At 39.1% G+C, this 21,691-nt stretch overlaps 2 protein-coding genes across 3 annotated transcripts in view; one reads left to right on the top strand and one right to left on the bottom strand.

The window, feature by feature from the left end:
• Positions 1 to 18,431, bottom strand: part of gli3 (GLI family zinc finger 3) — a 181,699-nt gene extending 163,268 nt beyond the window's left edge. Inside the window, exon 1 of the mRNA XM_082183977.1 lies at positions 18,062 to 18,431. The gene's annotated coding sequence lies outside the window, so the exon portion shown is untranslated. The remainder of the gene's footprint in view (positions 1 to 18,061) is intronic.
• Positions 1,220 to 9,521, top strand: LOC309509361 (uncharacterized protein). 2 transcript variants are annotated; one of them, XM_082184014.1, is made up of 2 exons: positions 1,220 to 7,447; positions 7,528 to 9,521. In XM_082184014.1, the coding sequence occupies exon 1, from the start codon at positions 2,681 to 2,683 to the stop codon at positions 3,704 to 3,706; it is 1,026 nt and encodes a 341-aa protein (XP_082040140.1). In that variant the 5' UTR covers positions 1,220 to 2,680; the 3' UTR covers positions 3,707 to 7,447; positions 7,528 to 9,521. The 2 variants fall into 2 exon arrangements, with proteins under 2 accessions (XP_082040140.1, XP_082040139.1); XM_082184013.1 differs by having other exon boundaries at positions 1,220 to 7,453.
• Positions 18,432 to 21,691: the final 3,260 nt, after the last annotated feature.

Here is a 21,691-nt window from a genome sequence, read left to right as displayed (position 1 = left end):
TTAGATAGCCGTTTTAGTGAATTTTAACTATCTACTGAAGCTGCACATGAAATCCCTTGGCTCTTAGAATCAGGAAAAGCAAAAGACAAAAGCAGGTTCATTCATTTTTTTTCTTATCAGACAGTGTCAGTTACTCCTCAAACCAAATTTCACCAGATATACATGATTCATCATATGTTCACACACACACATGCGCGCTTGCCTATCCAATCAGACAGTCAAAGAAGAAAGGCCTTATTTGGTGTAGAATCAAGGGGCAAATTATCTATCTCGTGGCTTCATGATTCATCAAGCCAGAGCCCAGTCTCTTAACAGCCCCACGCTGCAAACAGCCTCCCTGGAGAAGTCATAATGTTTACTTAAAGACAGGCTGCTACCCCCACAGGCACGCTTTATTAGCTCTTATTAATTCCTATACAGGCCCTGCCAGGCCACACCATTTACAGCTTATTACAACCCAGAAATTAGACTAGATGAAGTCATCCTACAGTATGGGGGTGAATGCAAAATGAAAAAAGTGGAAGCGAGATGGAGGGAGGAAAAGATGAATGGAGGAGAGCAGAAGAGAGAGGAAAGGTCAGGAAAAAGGAATGCATTAGATTTAACATAAACAAAGATAAAGAGAGTGTGGAAGAAAAGCTAAAGTAGGATGGTAAACCTCTGAAAATTAGGCCAGATAAAGTTATCGAAAATTCTGAAAGCGGGATGTTGAGAGGTTAGAAGAGAGGGTGAAGAAAGGAGCATGAGCTGAGACTTTTAGAAATGACTTCATGTCTGGAATGGGCACTTTTTCAGAAGCTATTCAATCATATATTCTAGCAATTGTACTTCCATAAATTAATGTATACTGGCGTTCATATACTTATATGTTGTTTGCTTAGTTTTTATATTGTTGCTTTCTTTGTTGACTCTTATCAAGCAAGCTCAGTTTATTTTTATTTTTATTTTTATTTTATTTTTTCAGGTGCTACATAATAATGAAACAAAAAAGTGAAGACTGCATAATGAGACATGGATGGCCAAAATATACTGTACAAAATTAAGAGTATGAGGCAAAAAAATATATCTACATATTTTAATAAATGTTATATTGTGAAGAAGGTTAAAACATATAATATGCAGATGCATTTATTTTCAAGCCAAACAGTCAATGTTGCCAAGAACTCTAGATTCAAAATGTTATGTGTAAAATAAATAAAATAAATGTACGTATGTGCATGTATATGTTTATATTTAAGGTTATATTTACTGACATTTTAATAAAACTAATACAATTTGTCACACAGGGACATCAGTGAACATTTCTGAGTGAAATGAAAACTGTAATCATTATTTTAAATTGAATTTTAATTTAATCTGTTTGATTCACAAAAATGAATCGAACTCTAACAGGACTAACATTATTGCCCAAATCTATACTTTAATACAGTAAAGTTGGTAGTAACATGTACAGAAAATAGCCTAAAAAAATTACATTTTGTGTAACTGCACCATCCCTGTCAGTGTTGCCGCGATCATTCCCTGTGTGCTCCGGCACTGGTGAGGGTTTTTTTCATTTCCTGAAAGAGCAACACGGGTGCGATTTGCGTCTTTTTCAAGATGTCATTCCACCGTGCGTTTCTGGATGCAGTCATTCCCTGTCCTCCTCTGACGGTCACAATTGTTGCATCAGGTGTTTGGGCTTACTGCTCGCTGAAGAAGCTTTCGTGGATGGTTCATGTTCCCATTGCGGGAATATGACGGTCTCTGTGTTGAGGTCAAGACAGAAACTGCCTGGATAGCTCCTCCCCACTCACTACCCTTGACGGAGGATCCTCGTCTCCCCCCTCAGGCCTGTGAGTTCTCGTCTGTTCTTACAGACAGAGCTTACAAAGCCTGTGGGCAAGCCGTCTCCTCTTTGCATGCCTTGGCATTGCTTCAGGTCATTTTCGAGTGCATCCGTCCCCGAGATTGGTTCGCAGCGATTGACCTGAAGGACGCGTACTTTCATGTCTCTATCCTGCCGCGACATAGGCCATCCCTGCGCTTCGCGTTCGAGGGTCAAGCGTATCAGTACAAAGTCCTACACTTCAGGCTGGCCGTGTTGTCCTGCTTCTTCACGAAGCTCGCTCACGGTTTGCTCCATATGAGACCGCTTCAGCACTGGCTTCACGACCAAGGTGGGCGTGGTACAGCGGCACGTTCCGTGTGACAATCACCCCGGCCTGCCGCCAAACCCTCAGCCCGTGGTCAGACCCTTTGTTTCTCCAGGCCGGAGTGCTCCTAGATCAAGTGTCCAGGCATGCTGTGGTCTCCACAGATGCCTCCAACACCGGCTGGGGGGCCACGTACAACGGGCATGCAGTAGTGAGGATCTGGATGGGCCCCCGGGTACACCTTGCTTTGAGACGCCTCAAAATGCTGCTGCTCGGCAAGCATGTTCTGGTCCGTGCGGACAACAGTGTGTATGTGGAGGATACACATATGGACTGGGCGAATAATCGGGCAGTACAACATATGGTATGTCACTGAGGTGGCTCCAGCCTAAAACAGGGGGGAGACTCAACCGACAGCAACAGCGTGGGAGCTGTTGCATCCAGGAGCGTGGATGCAAAGCTTGCATCTTATTCGAAGATGACAGGCTCCCAAAGTCTGGTCCGTTGCGTACATCAACCATCAAGGTGGTCTACGCTCCTGTCGCATGTCGCAACTCGCCCGCCACCTCCTCCTATGGAGTCAGAAGCATCTGAGGTCGCTTGGTGCCACTTATATTCCCGGCCTGCTCAATCATGCCACAGATGAGCTCTCACGACAGCCTGTTGCCCAGGGAGAGTGGAGACTCCTGTTAGTTGAGTGCTGTTCTTCTCACCATGAAGACCCCCGAAGGTGTTCGATCAGTGCCATGCTTTCTTTCCTGCAAGATGGGTTGGAGCGAGGGCTGTCCCTCCACTCTCAAAGTGTATGTTGCCTCTATTGCCACACATCACGATGCAGTGGATGGGAGATCCGTGGGAAAGCACGACCTGATCGCCAGGTTCCTGAGGGGAGCGAGGAGACTGAATCTAGACCCTCTATACCCTCTTGGGACTTGTCTCTGGTGCTGACCGCACAGCAGAGACCACCCTTTGAGCCACTGCAGGCAGCTGAGTTAAAAGTCCTGTCTTTAAAAACAGTTCTCCTGCTTGCTTTGGCCTCTATCAAGAGGGTAGGGGACCTCCATGCATTTTCGGTCGACGAATCGTGCCTGGAATTCGGGCCAGCTACCTCTCACGTTATCCTGAGTCCCCAGCCTGGATATGTGCCCAAGGTTCCAACCACTCCCTTTGGGGACCAGGTGGTGAACCTGCAAGCGCTGCCCCCAGAGGAGGCAGACCCAGCCCTGGCTTTTCTCTGTCCCGTTCGCTCCTTGCGGTTATATGTGGACAGAACGCAAACCCTCAGGACCTCGGATCAGCTCTTCGTCTATTACAGAGGCCAACAGAAGGGAAAGGCTGTCTCCCAGCAGAGGTTGGCCCACTGGATAGTGGATGCCATCATCTTGGCATATAAGTCCCAAGATGCACCTTGTCCCCTGGGACTGCGAGCTCACTCCACTCGGAGTGTAGCCGCTTCCTGGGCGTTGGCACAGGGTGCCTCGCTAACGCCCGTTTCACACATACTCCGTTTGCAGTGTGTTTGCGGTGCGTGTTGCGGTGCGTATGCAGTGCAGGAGCAGCACGTGCTATAGTGCTTTCACATATGCTGCGTTTGCAGTACGCAACTGATCCGCGGCTGTACCACAAACACATTTACTCACTATTTGTATTTCAAATCCATAAGTTATCAGCAACTTTTATTTAAAAAAAGTTTTGTCACCAGTGCAGTTCTCTTTGTACACATACACTCTTTAATAGACGTATTCAAGTTTAAACACAATTTAAACAAAGTATTATTCAATGCAATACTTCTATATATAGAATATATATTAAGCTGCTCAAGCAAGTGGTAACATATTTAACCATGTAGGCTACTTATATTAAAATTGCAAACATTTTAAATTAAAACTTTAAATTGACAAAAACAGCAGACTCATAGCTTTTCTTTTGCATAATTTAAATCTGTATACAATAAATCTTGCATGTCACAAAGAACTTGTTTTTCCACCTCCACGAATGAGACGAGTGTCGTTGATCGCCTTGTTGAAGTAAATGTTGTTTTCCTTGCTTTACCCAGGTCTTAAAGTAAAAAGATGACTTTGAAAAATAGCAGTATTTAATTAAATGCATTTATGGTGAGATTACTACATTTTCATGTCAATCTGTGTTCATTTTGACCACGAACCATGTGCTGTCGCTTTAATTCAGCGCGTGCAGCACAATAAAAATAGACTCTGTGCGTAAACGATCTCTGCACTGCTGTATATGCACCACACCTGGAACGGATCGCCGGACCGCATCCGCGTGCAGTGTGAAAGCTCTAACCTGTTAACATGGGTACGGAAAAAAATACACACTGCATACGCACTGCAAACGGAGTATGTGTGAAAAGGGCGTAACAGATGTTTGTAGACCTGCGGGCTGGGCGACACCTAACACGTTCGCTAGATTCTATAGCCTACGTGTCGAGCCGGTTGCCGCTAGGCCTACCACTTGTGTGCACTGGTGGAACTTGTGCTAGGCTGGGTCCAAATGTTGTGATCCCTACGGCATCTCCAGGGTACGGCTCCCTGAAGCGAGCCTGTGTCTTTCCCTTGGCAGAGTTTCCTCTGCTGTCGCTGTCGGTTGAGTCTCCCCCTGTTATAGGCTGGAGCCACCTCAGTGACATTCCATATGTTGTACTGCCCGATTATTCGCCCAGTCCATATGTGTATCCTCCACATGTTACCTCCTTGCAGGCTGGATGTGGCTTCCGTAGCGTCCCACCTTCCATCAAAAGGGCACGCTTTCCCAGTGTTATCAAAGTCTAACTGAGTGGGTCTTGCAGAACAGCAGTGACTTTCCTGGCCTAAGCCCTGTCCTATCTCCGCCTCAATAATGCGGGGAATCAGGAAGCTTTTGTCTAGGCACTGGAAGGTGGCAGCTCCAGTGGCGTTTTCATGGGTGATCCCATTCAGTCGATGTCGACTGCGTCGAATGTGAACGACTGAAAGGGAACGTCTCGGTTGCGTATGCAACCCTTTTTCCCTGAAGGAGGGAACGGAGACATAGTCCCTTCGCCACTATTGCTGGACCACCACTGACTCCGGGCTCCGCTCTGCTCCTCAGCGAAAAACAAGTGGTGCGTGCATCCACTTCCGTATTTATACCCGCGCTGCGGGGAGGAGCGTGGATGCAAAGCTTGCATCTTATTCGAAGATGACAGGCTCCCTAAGCGTGATCCCATTCAGTCAACGTCGACTACGTCTACGTTCCCTCCTTCAGGGAACGAGGGTTGCATACGCAACGAGACGTTCCTTTTTTTGGTTTGTCTCCATTCATTTGGTTGTCATATGACCGGTACACATTGTATGATTTTGGGCTGTCCCAGATGAAAGATGACCAATCGTGGCTATTTCTGTGGCAGTGCTATGTCGTACAGTGAGAGAGGTTCAAAGATGATCCTTGTCACGGTCTTGCGACCAAAGATACCCTGCGATAATTTCTGTCAAAAAAAAAATCTGAAATTTAGCTTGATCATTTCACAATGTGTTTGCTGCCACAACCTACATCTACTGACTAGCCAATAAAAAAACACAGTTGCCAAAGTGCGATTCATCTTGCTCAATTTGTTTACCACTAGTGCAAGCTGATGACATTCTACTCTTCTATACTCACTTGCGTTGTAGCCTACGATTCAATATGTGTCATCATCGTACAGTCTACATACATGTAGTATCCGAGTTTATTAGATCCATGTCGTACAGTGTGATTTGTAATGATCTTATAGCATTGCTGAAATCGCACAGTTAGCAGGCATTGGTTACTGATTTGGTTTCCCTCGTTACTGATTATGTGTCTTTTTGGTTCCTCATTTATCCTTGTGTGTATAAACCCCTTAGGTTCAGTTGTAGTTTGTCTGTTCTTGTTGCATTATGTGGTTTCCATATCTCCAGCTTTATCTTGTGCTCCTGAGTGTTTTGTTTCTTTTATTAAAATTAAATATTATCCATCAATATTATCAACTTAATATACTGTATATTTTCAACATCCTAAATGTCCACATCTTTGAATCAGTAAAGTTTTTGTTAATTAATCCCATCTGCATGTGACTGATATTTACCATAATAAACAGAAGGATAGTGTATGTGCATGTGTGTAAAAGTTGATTCACTTGCGCTACCTGCGAGGGGAACAAAGCATGTGTACCTACATGCACTGGAGTGTGTGTGTAATCCTCTGTAAGTCAGAGGCAGATAAAGTTGTAGAATCCGCCAGAAGGAGGGCAACTAAGATGTGGAACAAACGCACTGGGAAGGCAGGCACAGGGGGAATTCTGGAAACTTCTAACAGCTCTCCGTCTCCCCACACACACTCAGAAACATCTTCCATCTGCAGGTACACAGAAAGACACGAGCAGCAGCGAGGAGGCAGGAGCTGTGTCTCACTTCACCTGTGTTCTCAATATCAACCCCTCGTTATCTTCACCATCACCATCCAAACCACCATATTATGGTGCGTTCAAGTGCTCCTGGGCCGGCAGGTGCATTCAGTTCACTTTTTCGTCTGAGCAAGATGGCGGTATACCTTCTCTAATTTAACCACAAAAAAAAATAGCACGATTTTTTAACTCTACTTCTAGAAAATTAAAAACAAAGAATGTGCTTCAGGTTTTTATATTTTTAATTATTTTATGAAGCCCATGTAAACTTTATCGTTACATCTTATATTGTTATATTACAATGCTATCATATTTTGTGCAGGCAATTAGCTTATTTTTGGGGGAATAAAAAAGCCTGACAATGTATTGTGATGTTCTGCCTTGTTTCTAACTGACACACACCCAACTTGTAAACTCTGGTCTTAAAGAAAATCCTGAGTTTCCCCACTCGTGTTTAAGAATTTGTTGTGGCATTCATGTGCATTCAACTCGTAAATATAATCTTTCTGACATGACTTGAATGCACCAATAGTTCTCACAAACATAGGGCCTGTTTACACCTTAATTCATAAGTTTTTATAGCCTGGAAATCCAGACCTAAATCTGAAAGATTAATGGTCTGGCATCGACTAATGAAAATCGCCCAGCTCGAGGGCGGCACCAAGCATGCATTTGAAAATCTCACTGCACGCAATTGGATAACACTACGACCAGTGTTTGAAGTGGGGGGGAAAAGGTGCCGGTACTCTCTTGCATTGGCAAGTAATCATGACATTTGAGATTTCTACAGTGAAAAACAAAACTTGGAGATATTGCTGGTACAACAACAATTTATTGATATTTATTAACAACATAAATGTATTTAAACAAGTCGTGTATGTATGTGTGTGAGTGTGTGTGTGCGCGTGTGCGTGTGTGTGTGTGTGTGTGTGTGTGTGTGTGTGTGTGTGTGTGTGTGTGTGTGTGTGTGTGTGTGTGTGTGTGAGAAAACAGAACTACTCGAAGTCTGCAAGTCCAAAAATACATTTATGGTGAGATTTCTACATTTTATTTAATTAAATGCATTTATAGTGAGATTATTATATTTTCATGTCATATTCTGTGTTAATTTTGACCACGAACCATGCGCTGTCACTTTAATTCAGCGCGTGCAGCACAGCGAAAATAGACTCGGTGCAGAAATGATCGTTGCACTGCTGTATACGGTGGGAAGAGGATCAGGCATGACTTTTTACTGCGCCAAGTGAGAAGAGGATCAGGCGTGACTTTTTACTGCGCCGAGTCGAAGTACTCCCGAAAGTGCTATTCCGCCATACATCATAGTTATCTTTTTTAACCCGCTTAGAAAAGCGCCACGTTTTATTTTGTGTCACCATACTTGGTCGTATAACTACTCGTGTAACTGTTTTTAAATAGGGAAAACGTTGATGTGTTTGGTCACTTCTAAATTTATTGCTGTTAGATACCATTGTATATACTGGGCTAAGCTAAGTGCTATCAAAGTGTCACCGCCAGAGCGATTAAGTGCACGCACTGAGATGAGAGAGGTATGTATCAACTTGTCTTAGTTAAGGGAATAACATAGTTTAATATGAAAAAACGGTGTTAACTAATTAGAATTTACCATGTAAAAGAACCTTCTAATGTTACACTAAGAAATTCTCCATAAAACCACTCAATAACCAAGAAACTGAAATGTTACATCTTCAAACTTTCATCAACAACAACAACTCAAACCTCCCACCCCTTGTTAAGAAAAGAACCTACAATACTGTAAAGAACGTTGAAGAAGCTTTATTTTTAATAGCAGGAGAACATTCATTTGTGAACACCATCCTCTGAACATGCACTTTTAAACATGAAGTTACCAAGCAGTTCACGACTGACTAATTACTCAATAAATCACTGACTGGTGTGCAAAACATTTGTGCAATGATAGAAACCCATTAATCCCAACTATCCCTTAAACACACACATGTAAACCACTGTCTCCATACACACTTTGACACAATCAAATTAGAAAATCACAGACACCCACTCACACTCATTAAAACGTTAACCTAATCTCACACATGTAATTTCACTGATTTGCCACGTTTGTGTGTGTGTATGTATGTAAAACCATGGACAGGTCTCAGCGAGTTAATGAGTTTACATGGCTTGTTGAGCAGGCGAGAGGCACTTTGCATTGATCTCCTTTCGCTGTGTGAGAAGACAAATCACTCTTGCTCAACTCTCATCTCGACCTTTCACTCGCTAATCATATAAACACACTCCCAATATCTACGCCATTAACATATGCCACTTACTTCCAGGGATGCCCAGCGTTTAACCAGCAGGCAAATTGTATCCGCCATTTAGGCCTTTGCTCCCTCACCATGATGGAAAATGTTCACATCTCCTGTCTCCAGGATTTAAATATCACATTTGAATTGGTTGTATTGTGATTAAAAAAAATGTTTTATCGTATAATTATTTTTCTTTCTTTCTTTCATTCTTTCTTTCTTACATTTATATTTCACATATATAACAACTTAGTTGACCAAAGTCACAATTTAGTTAAAAAAGTATAAAATTTAAAAATATATATAATATATATAAAATAATTAAAATAACAAGTAACATTTTCCATAACTATGCACACAAATTAATCATCATTATTATTTTTTTATTATTTTCTTTCCTTTGTTTTTATACATGTATTATTACATCATTTAAATGTATAATAAATATGTTTATTTAAGGGTTAGTTCACCCAAATATTATCTCATCATTTACTCACCCTCACGCCATCCTAGGTGTATATGACTTTGTTATTTTAGACAAACACAATCGGAGTTATATTAAAAAAATATCCTGGCTCTTCCAAGCTTTATAATGGAGGTGAATGGTACCTTGTTTTTTGAAGCCCAAAAAAGCACATCCATCATAAAAGTAATCCATACGGCTCCAGGGGGTTAATAGAGCCTTCTGAAGCGAAGCAATGCGTTTTTTAAACAGCTGACTTCAATGCACGAAGTAACAAATATTGCTTTACAGTAATGCACTTTTTCTTAAATTATTCGACAACACAATCCAGACCATCAAGACATTATGTAGTCCGTAAAGTGTAGCGGAGGGGGATTTTGGTGGGATGAGTTGAGATTTCAGTTGGGTTCAGTAGAGTCATTCAGTCTAATAGGAGGAGACAAATGCTTTGACTGTAGCACAAAAAGCCAAACAACATAAATAATTCTAAAAGCTAAGGAGCCCCTATTGTATGTGGAAGTACCCCTGAATACAGTGCCGACACATGATGCACGACACACACATTTCCTAGCATCTGAAGGTTTTTCAAGCTTTTATGAGAGGACATATTCAAATCTATTAAAAGTATATCAGTAGGCCTGTGCCAGGTATCCCGTTGCCCAGGTGAAACACATATTACTGTACATACTGATATTGTAAACATTGCTGAAATTGTATAAACTGCCAGCGCAAATACTGAAATATAATATGCATGTGCATGTGAAAATCTGCAGTGTTCTGTTCACATGCACTTTATATGCATGAAATAACTCACACAGGTTGGAAGACTTACATACACAGACACACACACTTGAAATGCAGGGCGGTAGAGACCTGTCTTGTAAATCTCTTTGTGAACGCAGCTTTGGGAGGTAGACGTGAGCTTACACTGAGCTCTGAGAGGAAAAAACACTCCTGCTCAACTCTTTCTCTCTTTAACTCTCTCTCCTCGTTTCTCTACCCTCTTTTCTTTTTCTGCAGCCTTCCGAACTGTCTCGACACTTTCCTTCTTCTCTTCCACTTTGCATTCTTCTTTTTCACCACATTTCCCTACAAAAAGCTAACATCTTGCAGCATCCACATCATGAGTATCCCGAACTCTTGTGAACTCTAGTACATTGTGAACATACACTAAAACTTATACATACAAAATATAATATATATATATATACTGTATATATACTGTATATATATATATATATATATAGGTTTGTTTTTAGTTTTTTTTACAACAAAACGTATAATATAGGTAATTTAATTATTATGCTTTCGTGATTGTATCTAAAAAACATAAAATGCTGTTTAAATTAGTTTTAACATGTCACACTGCAGTACATGTCAACTTCCTAAAATTATCACATGTCAGCTACCCACTTACTTCACAAGACAAGCACTTAAACATGCACTTTTGGACATTTTAGAATTATCATGCACTACACAGTACTACCCCCCCCCCCCCCACCCACCCACCCCCCACCACCACCACCACCACCACACACACACACACACTATTTGTTTTCCTCTCTTTCTGTTCCTCATATGGTGGACATCAGCCCAGTCAAGTTCAAGGCTAAAGGGCTCTGCTGTCACAGTAACTAACTCACAGTATGCAAACCTAATTCCCCATTCATAAACCCGGTCAGTCCGGTTGCCTGGGGCCCCAAATCTCTTTCTCCCTCCCTCAGCAGTGAGTAATGTCCTGCCTCCTCTCAGACAATGACTTCGGCAAGTAGCCGCCAAACTGCGGGGCAGCGAGAGAGGGGGAGCGCTCTCGAGCACCTTTGACAAATGGAACCTTTCGCTCTTAACTGTGGCTGCTGGATGAGCCTTTACTATACGGCACACGGCACGCTCGCTGTCCGCCATGAGCAGCCAGCCGGCAACCTAAAGAGTCCGATTATGTGTGTGTGTGTGTGTGTGTGTGTGTGTGTGTGTGTGTGTGTGTGTGTGTGTGTGTGTGTGTGTGTGTGTGTGTGTGTGTGTGTGTGTGTGTGTGTGTGTGTGTGTGTGTGTGTGTGTGTGTGTGTGACTGAATAATACATTTCATAGTCTAACCTTGTCCTCCTACAAGAATAAGATGTACAAGATGTATTTCTCAAGCAAGCTGAGCCCCCTTCGATAAAAACAGCCTTCTGGAGTGGTATGGCAAAAACTCCTTTACTGCCCATGTGCACATTTATCCTGCTGTTTCTCTCTAAATGTTTGCCTCTATTAGGGTAGGGCAGAATGAGTAAATTCTAATAACATGGTAATTATATATTAGTTTATATATATTTATAGGACGCAAACAAAATATAAGTCTGGTGTCACTACAAAAAAAAAAAAAAACAGCTTTACATTGTGTAATAACAAAACTGCTACAATTAAAAAATGAATGATATCAATATTGAGCCACATTCAAAATCATTGTAAAATGCACATCAGTGTCATTATATGAACACAACAACTTGCGCTGTTGCTCAGCAACCGTAAACAACTAAAGTTAACTGAACTTGTTTGGGAACATTTCATGCACGGTCATTTATATATTATTATTATTATTATTATTATTATTTTCACTTTCATGTGTAAAAATAGCCACAGTATAACAAAACCTCTCCTGGTTGACACTTCATCCGTCCCACAACATACCATCATACCGCTAATCCTATCCTCTGTTCCTCCTCCTTCCTTGTCCCTTGAGTGTTGGTGTGTCATATTTGTAATTAACAGTGTGACACATTATCGTTATAAACAACCAAGGACTCCAAAGACCCTGTTCTCTACCTCCCTTCTGCTCCCCTCCACTCCAAAATCTCCTTGAGGGAACTAGTCTGTAAAACTTTCACCTCCATCCCCTCCCCTTCTTTTTGCTTAGAAGGAACTGGTCTTTGTTCAGCGGGAGAGGGACCCCTCCAATAGACCCTGCCTCCCCTTCAAAGTTCCCCGTGGAGTATTGTTAAAACAAAGCCCCCCCCCCCTCCCTCTCTCTCTCTCTCCTTCTCCCTCTCACTCCATCTATGCCCTGGCCCTTAAAACCAGCACACTTTGCATGAGAAAAAGCGATTAGTCTTCAGATGCTGTGATGACAATGGGGGAGTCTTTCAGGCCTGCCTGAAATTTGCTTATATAGTTAAGTCTCCTCTTTTGTTTTTGTAAATAGGGACATTATTTATCTCAGGGAATAGGGAAGCAAAGGCTTTGACATTTACTTTTAAAGTACTCAAAGGGGACAGAGAAGAGTGTAAAACATAGGGAAGAAGAGGCAAACATGAGAGGAGCTATACTTAGGGATTTAGGGAGAACACATGCCCTGGCACAGACTGTTTTTATCTTTCTACATATGAATCTGATATTAAGTGATACTCCCCTGGCCTTGGGTTGAATGCTTAGGTTTGAAGGTTAAGTCATTAAAGTTGTAATTTTTTTCTTATTTAATTTTTTTTATTATTTAATCATATTTATTTATGGAATGCTTTAATATATAATTTTTTTAATTGATATGTTTTAATGGTTAATGTAAAGCCGAAATAATGGAATGCTCTAAAAATCTTAGCATGTTCTTTTTTTAAAGTATTTACATAGTTTACATTTTACAGTTAACATTGGCTTAATTGTATTTTCATTTATTTATTTATTCATTCATTCATATCTGAAATGGCTAAAAATCTCAGAGCAGGAGATAAGACATCGATCACATGGAAGGACCATGTTATCTGTCCCCTCTATGTGTGTGTGTTTTCACTTTTGTTCAAAATACTTCACATCAAAGCCAAAACCATTCACACACAACCACTCGGTCACAACTCCTTAACACACCCTGCCACCAAATGGGGAAGTACTTAGTTCTCTTGTTGCTGCACTTCACACACAGGTTTACATATGGTTTAACAGATGGCAAATTAAAGAGGCAAACCAAGAAGTTATTGCCAACACACAATGTGTTTTGTTTGCAGCTACCTACTTGAGAAAAGAAAACATTAGCTTTATCCATGACACACACACACACACACATCTATGCGAGTAGCACCCTGCCTGAAAAGACCAGCATGAATTTCTCTGGAAGTTGAGACTGGTTTATGCTGGTTAACAGGCCTAATGGTTAAGCTAACATGCATGGCAAGCTGAAGATCTGCTTAAGAATAGCATTTCTCGAGAACTTCTCTTTTCTGGTGAATTCGCTTGTTTTTTCTGCCATTGCTAACGCTTCTCTAAAAGGGTAAATGACCAGGCTAATTCGCAGGTCAATTTTGAGTTTCCAGAAGCCAGCCAGTCTGTCACTCTCATACTTTGGTATGAACCTGCTCATTTCATGTGATAGCCTACAAAGCTGTATGTGAATGAGAGAGAACAAACTGAGAATGAAAAATAGAATATGAAAGTGCAAGAAACAGAGGCTCCAAAAGCTCAGAGCTAGCAGAAAACAGGTTTGAGCAGACTAAATGGCCTGTAGAAGTCCTGCATGCATCAACAGAGAGAAGTCTGCCATTTTCACCAGAAGGTCCAGTTATGATATTTTGATTAAACACTACGAGGTCAAAACAATTTTTTAACATGAAACATACAAATCCTCCACAATACGATCTATAGAATGCATTTGGAAAAGGGTTCATTTTTATTTCATGCCAACTTTAAATGATCACACAATTTATTGCTTTAAATTAAGGTCACTTGGACACTTTCTGATTGTCAAACATTAGTGTAACATGTTCATAGTCAATGTGATAAATTACACACAGCTAGAACACCTCTATGAACTAGAGGACAAATTACTTCATGCTGGGACCAATTGATTAAAAATAATTTGGAAAAAAAATGGCTTTGAAAAGTGAAGTTAGTTTGGAGAAAAGGTCTTGGTATGATATTTTGTATCTTATACAAAATGATATTCATAAATGTTGTACATTCAAGTGTGGCTGAAGTGTCCAAACATGTCCATATATTTTCAGAGGAACAATATATATATATATATATATATATATATATATATATATATATATATATATATATATATATATATATAAAGAAAGTGTAAAAATAGTAAAATATAAAATGGTAATGGAGATAAAGCAAAAAGAAAGAGAGAAAGGGCAACAGAAAGAAGAGAAGGAAGGGGTCGTCCTGACATAGAGGCAGATCTGAGGCATGCCCTGAAGGGATGACTGGGCCTGGGGATTAGAAGGGGGTGAAGAGAAAAGGAAAAAGAGAGAGCTTGAGAGCAAGCCCCCTACAAAGCTAGAGACCCCCTCCACTGAGACACAAATATAGACGAACACTTTTGACGTGTCTCTACTTTTCCACAACAGCTCAACTTCTGATCCGACGCGGCCAACAGCTCGAGAGCATCGCCTCTTTTTCTCAATTACTCGCTTTCACTTGTTTCCCTTTTCTCTTTCTTGCTCTTTGTGTCCATTTTATTTGATGTTGAACGTATCAAAGTTGAGAATCATCAAAGTGAGAGGTTTCAGTTGAAAGAACTGGCTTGTGGAAGCAGAGCGCCACAGTAGCGCACAACAAAGGTTTACGGGCAATTTTAGATCAGGTGCTGCTTGTTAGGGTCAAAAATGCTAAATATGGCCAAATACATCGGATACTTTGAGGGGGAAAAATGCATTTTACTCCAAGATATACAAATTTCCAACAGATCAGGGAGTTAGATTCTTGATTATGAGCAAAAAGCCTAGTTGTCACCTCATGCCGCTACAGATCTATCATAACAAATAACTCTACTTAAAAGCAATCAGCCCGACCTGGATTCCGAGACTTGTAAAAAAAACTCTTAACTGCTGCAACACAAACCATAGCATGAAAAAAAAAAAGCTCCTGAGAGCACCTCCAGGATAGCAATCTGCTATCGGCCTCGCAGAGACACACAAATTTCCCATTCATTTGTTCCTTATTGGTTTGGACAATAAACACAGTGCTATTCAAACCTGCATTAGCATCTCAATGCCCCCCTGTTAGTCATCTCATTCCCACATGCACCTAATGACAGGTAGAGTTGCTTTAGGATGCTAACGCACCCTGAGGGTGAAGGATACAGGCATCCCTCTCCAACGTCGGGCCTAATCTGAGGGTTTTATGCACATGCAGTAAGTGGAAGGAGGGGGTGGGATGACATTGAGGATAATCGTATGTCATCTCCACTTGTTAATATTAGCTGGTGACACAGTGCCCTCAGTACAGCGGGCAAGAAAAGGCAAGAGTGATCTGCTAACATTCTGTTCTGAAATGCAGCCTTGCATGTATGAAGTGTGATAAACTCCAGTTTGATGAGTGACTCTGATCAGATGAACTCTTTTTTAATCTGGTCTACTCTGCTCACGAGTGAGGGTGAATAAATCATGATTAGGCAAGTGTTTTTTTTGCAAAATAACACCTGTTTGATCAAAGGATTGCACGCAAATATTTATTGAATTATTTTTGATAATAGTATAAACACAGATTTTATGAAGACTGTAATGCATACTGAGCAAATGCAACAATAAATGCAACAATAAACATTTAAATATAGGATATTTATAAAGCTCAAGTGAAATTCATATTCCAATAACCAAATCTATTTTTCGATTTTAAACCAAAAAAATATTTTATTTTTTTAATTAAGCTTTTTTACTAATTCCTGTTTGAATTATATAATATCTAGTTTATCGTTTACATTTTAAACAATTTATTTTAATTTTTAAAGCAACAAGGTACAAATTTGTTCCCAAAACATAGAAGCGTGAGATAAACACTGACTTGAAAACTCATGCCGTGGATTTTCTTTCTAATCGCACTGAGGTCTGTGTCTTTTTAGAGAACAATGACTTATTATCATCACAGAGCTTGAATTGAAGAACTCAAATGAATGCTTATTTCATTACAACATTGAGTAAAGGCTGGAAAAAAAATGCATAACTATCTGTTATGGCCTACTGGTAAATTTGACATGAAAGACAGATTACAGATTGTTTGACATATTTCTCTATCCTGTTTGACATGTCATGCAAATTCATAGGTCACCGGACAGCCTAATAACTGACATATTACAAAGAGTAGGCCTATAATATAACAAATTATTGATTGCATTTAACATATAAGAAAGTTTTACATACCTGACTTTTAGCATTTTATGTGTTCAATACAGCATTGGGTCAACAGATTTCAATAGAGACAATTCACTAAGAAACAACTCTTGTACATAAAAGGCAAATGCAATAAAGTAAAAAATATAATGATAAAAGAGAAGAAAAGCAAACATCAAACACGCAATATAGGCAGAGCTCATTTATGTTTGATGGCCAAAAAAAATCGTCAAGCAGGCTTCACTTTACACTTTAAATGCATGTTATTGTAATAAATTATAATTCCTCCAAAAACAATATCATGTAAATACATTAGCTACTGTTAATCAGTACAAGCTTGCACAAAAAAAAAAAAAACGTAACATTAACGGTCAAAGTGTGACGAAACGTTTAACTGAACAGTTGAATTTTGAATTTAAATGTGAGATTCTATGTCCTCAGTTAATCGCGCGCAGGTGTCAGGAGGGGTTTGGCGGGACACGGATGTTCTGAAGCATCGTCGACAAACTACAAACAAGTCTTTCGCGGTATCAGTGTGTGAAGTTTTAAAAAGTTGAAAGCAAATATATAGGCTGTGACACAAAAACTTTACACAACATCCAAACAGTAAATAATGATAATTTCCATTAATATCATCTTGGCTATTAATTAGCATTAGTCTTTTAAAATGAAACATAGCCTACGCAATTATTTAACTTAGGCTACTAACCTAGCATTTTTATCCCTGTAGAGAGCCGAAAACGTATTAGTTACTACGTAATAATTGTCACATTTCTAAAAAATAAAAAATAAATCACCATTCACATGAAATGTTTGTTTCTATCTATTTAATTATCGCAATAATTTATGTGATTTATAGCCTACTCGATTTTAACGGTCTCCAGAGATGTTTTCTTAAGCATTGATTAAATTCAATTAATATAAAAGAGCAATGAGCATGCAGCAGGCTGAAACTTTGATTTTATTTGCGAAATTAATGCAGCAAATAAACGTAAGTTTTCAATTTTAATGTGTTCAATTTTAAAACACATTCCACGCAAATAGAATAGCCTATATTTTACATATTAGGCCAACCATCACATAATTATTGTAGCTTAAAATGTTTGATCGCCCTATTACATCAAAGAGCCACATTTATTTTTTCTAACACAATTCAATTTTTTTGAAACGATATGAAAATACGAGAAACATTCTTACGTTCTGCTTTCTGTTCTTCAGGGAAATGAACGCTTATGCGGGACCCCTAACTTTTCTTCAGAACTATTTCCAATAAAAATTCACTTAAGCATTTGAGAATAGGCTATTTAAACTGTTGCAAGGACACATTGCCCTGAAACCAGCTGCACTGTGATGGTTGCAGATAGGCCTACTTATCAATGTGACAAGCAAATCAAATGGACATTTTCAACAACAAAAAAATTAACAGACCAATAGGGGCAAGGTTGACAATAAGTTGCAAAGTTTGTCAAACAGCACTGCCGAACTTTCTATAGAGCAGAAAACTCGAATAAACAGCCACCGACCGCTGCCAATAGTGTTTTTTGTCCTATATTGCATGTAATCATTTGCACCAGACTGGAAGGAGTATCGCATTTCACATTTTACATGACTCTTCCCCCCCTCTTCTTCGGTTCGCAAAACTTCATGAAACCAAAGAGGCTGAGAAAACTGTACATTAGCCTACTTCCACTTACTAGTTCAGCTGTTGTGAAACTTTTCTGTCCTCTCCTCGTAAGACTTTCTTCTCGCTCGCTTTACAGATGCTTGTTGCAGACAGACTCTTGGCTTCTTCACTTTAAACTCCAAAAACTGCTCTGCGGACTTTTTTTCCTTTTTCCCTCGTCTTCTCTCTCTGTCCTATGTGCGCTTTGCAGGAGCAGCCCAGTACTGAACTAGCGCCCTGTCTTTTTGCCCATACCTTAAGTCTAAACACAAAAGTACAGCGACTCGTTAAACTTCTATACGTTTATCGCAGTAAAGAGCGTAACGCAGAGTTTCTCGGAGAAAGAAGATTTGATTTGTAGAGCCTCAGCTGCCCTTTCCCTGTGCCTGACTCCTCCCTTTCGGAGAGCAGACACACTACCTCTCCTCTTTTTCCTTCTGCCCCCTTTTCCCTCCCTCTCTCCTGGTATTATACCAGCGCTCCTTCCTGAGACGATGCAGTCATGTTTGAAGAGGGAAAACGAAATGGTCACTTCACAAGTTGGCTATGTGCGCGCGATTATGTTAATTACAACTTGCAACTTGTAAGTGTAATTTTTTATTTCTATATAAAATGTGTAACTTACACTGTAATGAAAAGTGGTAACGAGAAAACATTCAAAAGGACACTTTTTTAGACAGCTTTGGACGCAGTAACTTCTTACAAAGAGGATTTGTTGATTCTGAAGATTTGTAAACTAAATGCTGTATAGGAGAAAATGACACAAGAAACTAAAACACAAAACATTCAAAGCTTGTTTAAAATGGTTCTTTCGCATATTTTATTTTAAGCATAAAAATAAATTGTATTCTTTAAAATAAAAGAAGGGTTTATTCTTAATAATGCATTGAAACATATATTAAATAATGAACTTACATTCTTCACCATCAAGAACTTTGAGAGAAACAAACAAAACAATAAAAACTAAATCAATATATCTACACAAATGGTTCTAGACTGCCAAGCACAAATTCATTAGTATTCATTGTAATTTCTTAGGTTGTCCTGCATTTTAACATAAAACACACAAAACAAATATTTAGCAAAATATTAATTTCACTGACTAAATTGTTTATATATATATATATATATATATATAAACAATTTAGTCAGTGAAATTAATATTTTGCTAAATATTTGTTTTGTGTGTTTTATGTTAAAATATATATATGTAATATTTAAGGTTGTATGCTTGAACTATATAAGCAACATGGATTTAATTTTAAAATTTAAATCATATCATTTTCCAGAAAAACAAGAAATTTTTATTAATAAGAGAGTTAAACTAAGACATGTTTTACATTACACTGATTAATTGTCAAAGTCTATACTTTAACACGTATCATCATGCTTTGAAACAGGGATTCCTTTTAAGTACAGGAATTTAGGTACAGGTGTTTTTTTATATATATTTTATAATATTATCCTCTGACAATTCAAATAGTCTTTATCTGTGTTTAAACAAAATCCTCATTTGTTGTCTGAAAATAAGAATCTGTAATGTCTTTCTAAGTTATAGTAATTAATTCTCATTGCATTATTTCAATAGATCAGCCAGGTATACTCTGGAGGGCGAAAATTACAAGATTATACTGTAGAAACTGTCTATGGGAAATAAGACTCAAAGTGAGACCATGATGTTCACAAACATCGAAAGGAAAACTGTGCCTCCAGTATATTCCTAATCAATATACATAATCAATATACAGGGAAATTAGGCTGTTAAAAAAGACCTTCTGGGCTCACCATCAATCAATGGGGCAGCAACTGATTTTTTTCACAGTTGAAAATCACACTCTAATCTCTTAAACTCAATCTGACTGCGTGTGTGGCCGACAAGTCAAGTCCAATAGAGTTCATTTTATGCTGTACAAGCTATACTGATGTGTCTGTTAGAGAGAAAATTATTTACCCTTAAGACACTATTAATGCTGATCTCATTTCACATAGTTCAAGTAAAATAAAATGTGCTTGCTATGATAGAAGCATGATATCATGCTCAAATTTAATGTATCTGTGGCCTGGGTTTTTTAAGTTTTTCACTTGAATCCAAAGAAAACCAATATAGCACAACCAGTTAAGCAATGTAGAACAACCACTTAACCAAATGTACCCTGCTTCAGATTTATAGTTACCACAAAAAAGAGGGGGGTAAAAAATTTAAAAAAAATTAAAAACAGCAAAGCAAAACCATCTGACTAAGATTTTCCATTACACATAACATCTAACATTGTAAGCTACAAAAGCCACATTAATGTGTGTTCATTAATGTATTTGGGTAAAAATAATTTAGTTCATTCATAATTTAATAAAATTGGTATATTTTGAGTAATGTTTTCTGTCTCAAAGTGCTTTTTATTAAACTAAATATCATTTCATATATTTAAAAGCAGATGGTGAATGAGTCTAGAAGGTCCGGACATGCATAACACAATACATCTTTCTCCCTGTTATCGCTATCATCTGTTCTGCTGAAGTGAATGGAGCGACTGATATAGAGATGTAGGCAATCAGTCAGTGTTCTTTGTGAATATCTTTGAGAGAGATGGAAGAGAGAGAGAAGGTTCACGGAGGAGAGGAGGAACTAGAGGAGGGGTAAGGCAGAGTGGGGATTGGGGGTGGTTATCTGCTCCCGAAAGTATTCTATCAAAGAGGAGTCGGATCCCGGGAATTGAGATTTTGCCTGGAGGCAAGTAACCGTTGGTCTCCCAAGAACATATTCCAAAGTTGGCCTCGAAGAGCCAAAGCACACATCAAAAGCAGCAGTGTTGCCAAAGCGGTTCTGGAGGAGAAAGAAAGGGGTACAGGTCCCTCCTTGGCCCCCTTTGAGCCCCTGATCTCACCCCAATTAAACAAGAATTCCTGACTATTCTAGACCTGACTCACATTGACATGGTGCACACCCTGAGACTTATGTACATTCAATAGTCATTTTACCTTGCAGTTTTTGGAAAAACACACTGTGATTCACTTTTGGAGACACTTTTATTTATAACAACAAAGTAGCTTACCGAACAATCAAGCTATGGTCCAATGACATATAAGTTTTAAAATATTTGTGTGTGTGAGTTTTAATATTTCTGCATGCACCACACTTTGAATTAGAAAAATATAATAAATATTTTATCCGTTTTGTTAAAAAAATTATTATAAGAAATTATAATTAACGATTCTACCAAAGGATTTGGTCAAACCAACTGTTCCATGTGTTGTGGTGTGGATTTTTAGTTTGTTCTCTTGATTTCCTCTGCCAGTTTTTTAGTCCCTTTGTTGATTGGTTTTCTTTGATTGTCTCTCAGGTGTGGTATATAGCCCTTGTGTTTCCCATGTTGTTTGTCAGGTCATGTCCTCATATGTCTGTTTGTGACATGTCGTGTTCTGGTTTTTGCTCCTTGTGTTCTGTGGTTTTTTGGTAATAAATCGAGTAACACATTATTTTAAGGTTACGTAGTTACACATTACTACATGTGCTTACTATAGTAGTAACAATAAATTATGCACAATTACAAGTAACTAACCTTAAACCAAACCTTAAACCGTTACTCTATAGTAAGTACAATGTAACAATGTCACCTTAAAATAAAGTGTAACCATAAATTGGGGGTGGTGGCGCAATGGATAA

Source organism: Leuciscus leuciscus, assembly GCF_965113295.1.
Source record: "Leuciscus leuciscus genome assembly, chromosome: 11".
Classification (NCBI taxonomy): domain Eukaryota; kingdom Metazoa; phylum Chordata; class Actinopteri; order Cypriniformes; family Leuciscidae; genus Leuciscus; species Leuciscus leuciscus.
This window is presented reverse-complemented; position numbering and strand designations above follow the sequence as displayed.

Excerpts from the sequence above, each read along its gene's own strand:
- LOC309509361 (XM_082184014.1), top strand. The coding sequence starts at position 2,681 with ATGTCGCAACTCGCCCGCCACCTCCTCCTATGGAGTCAGAAGCATCTG.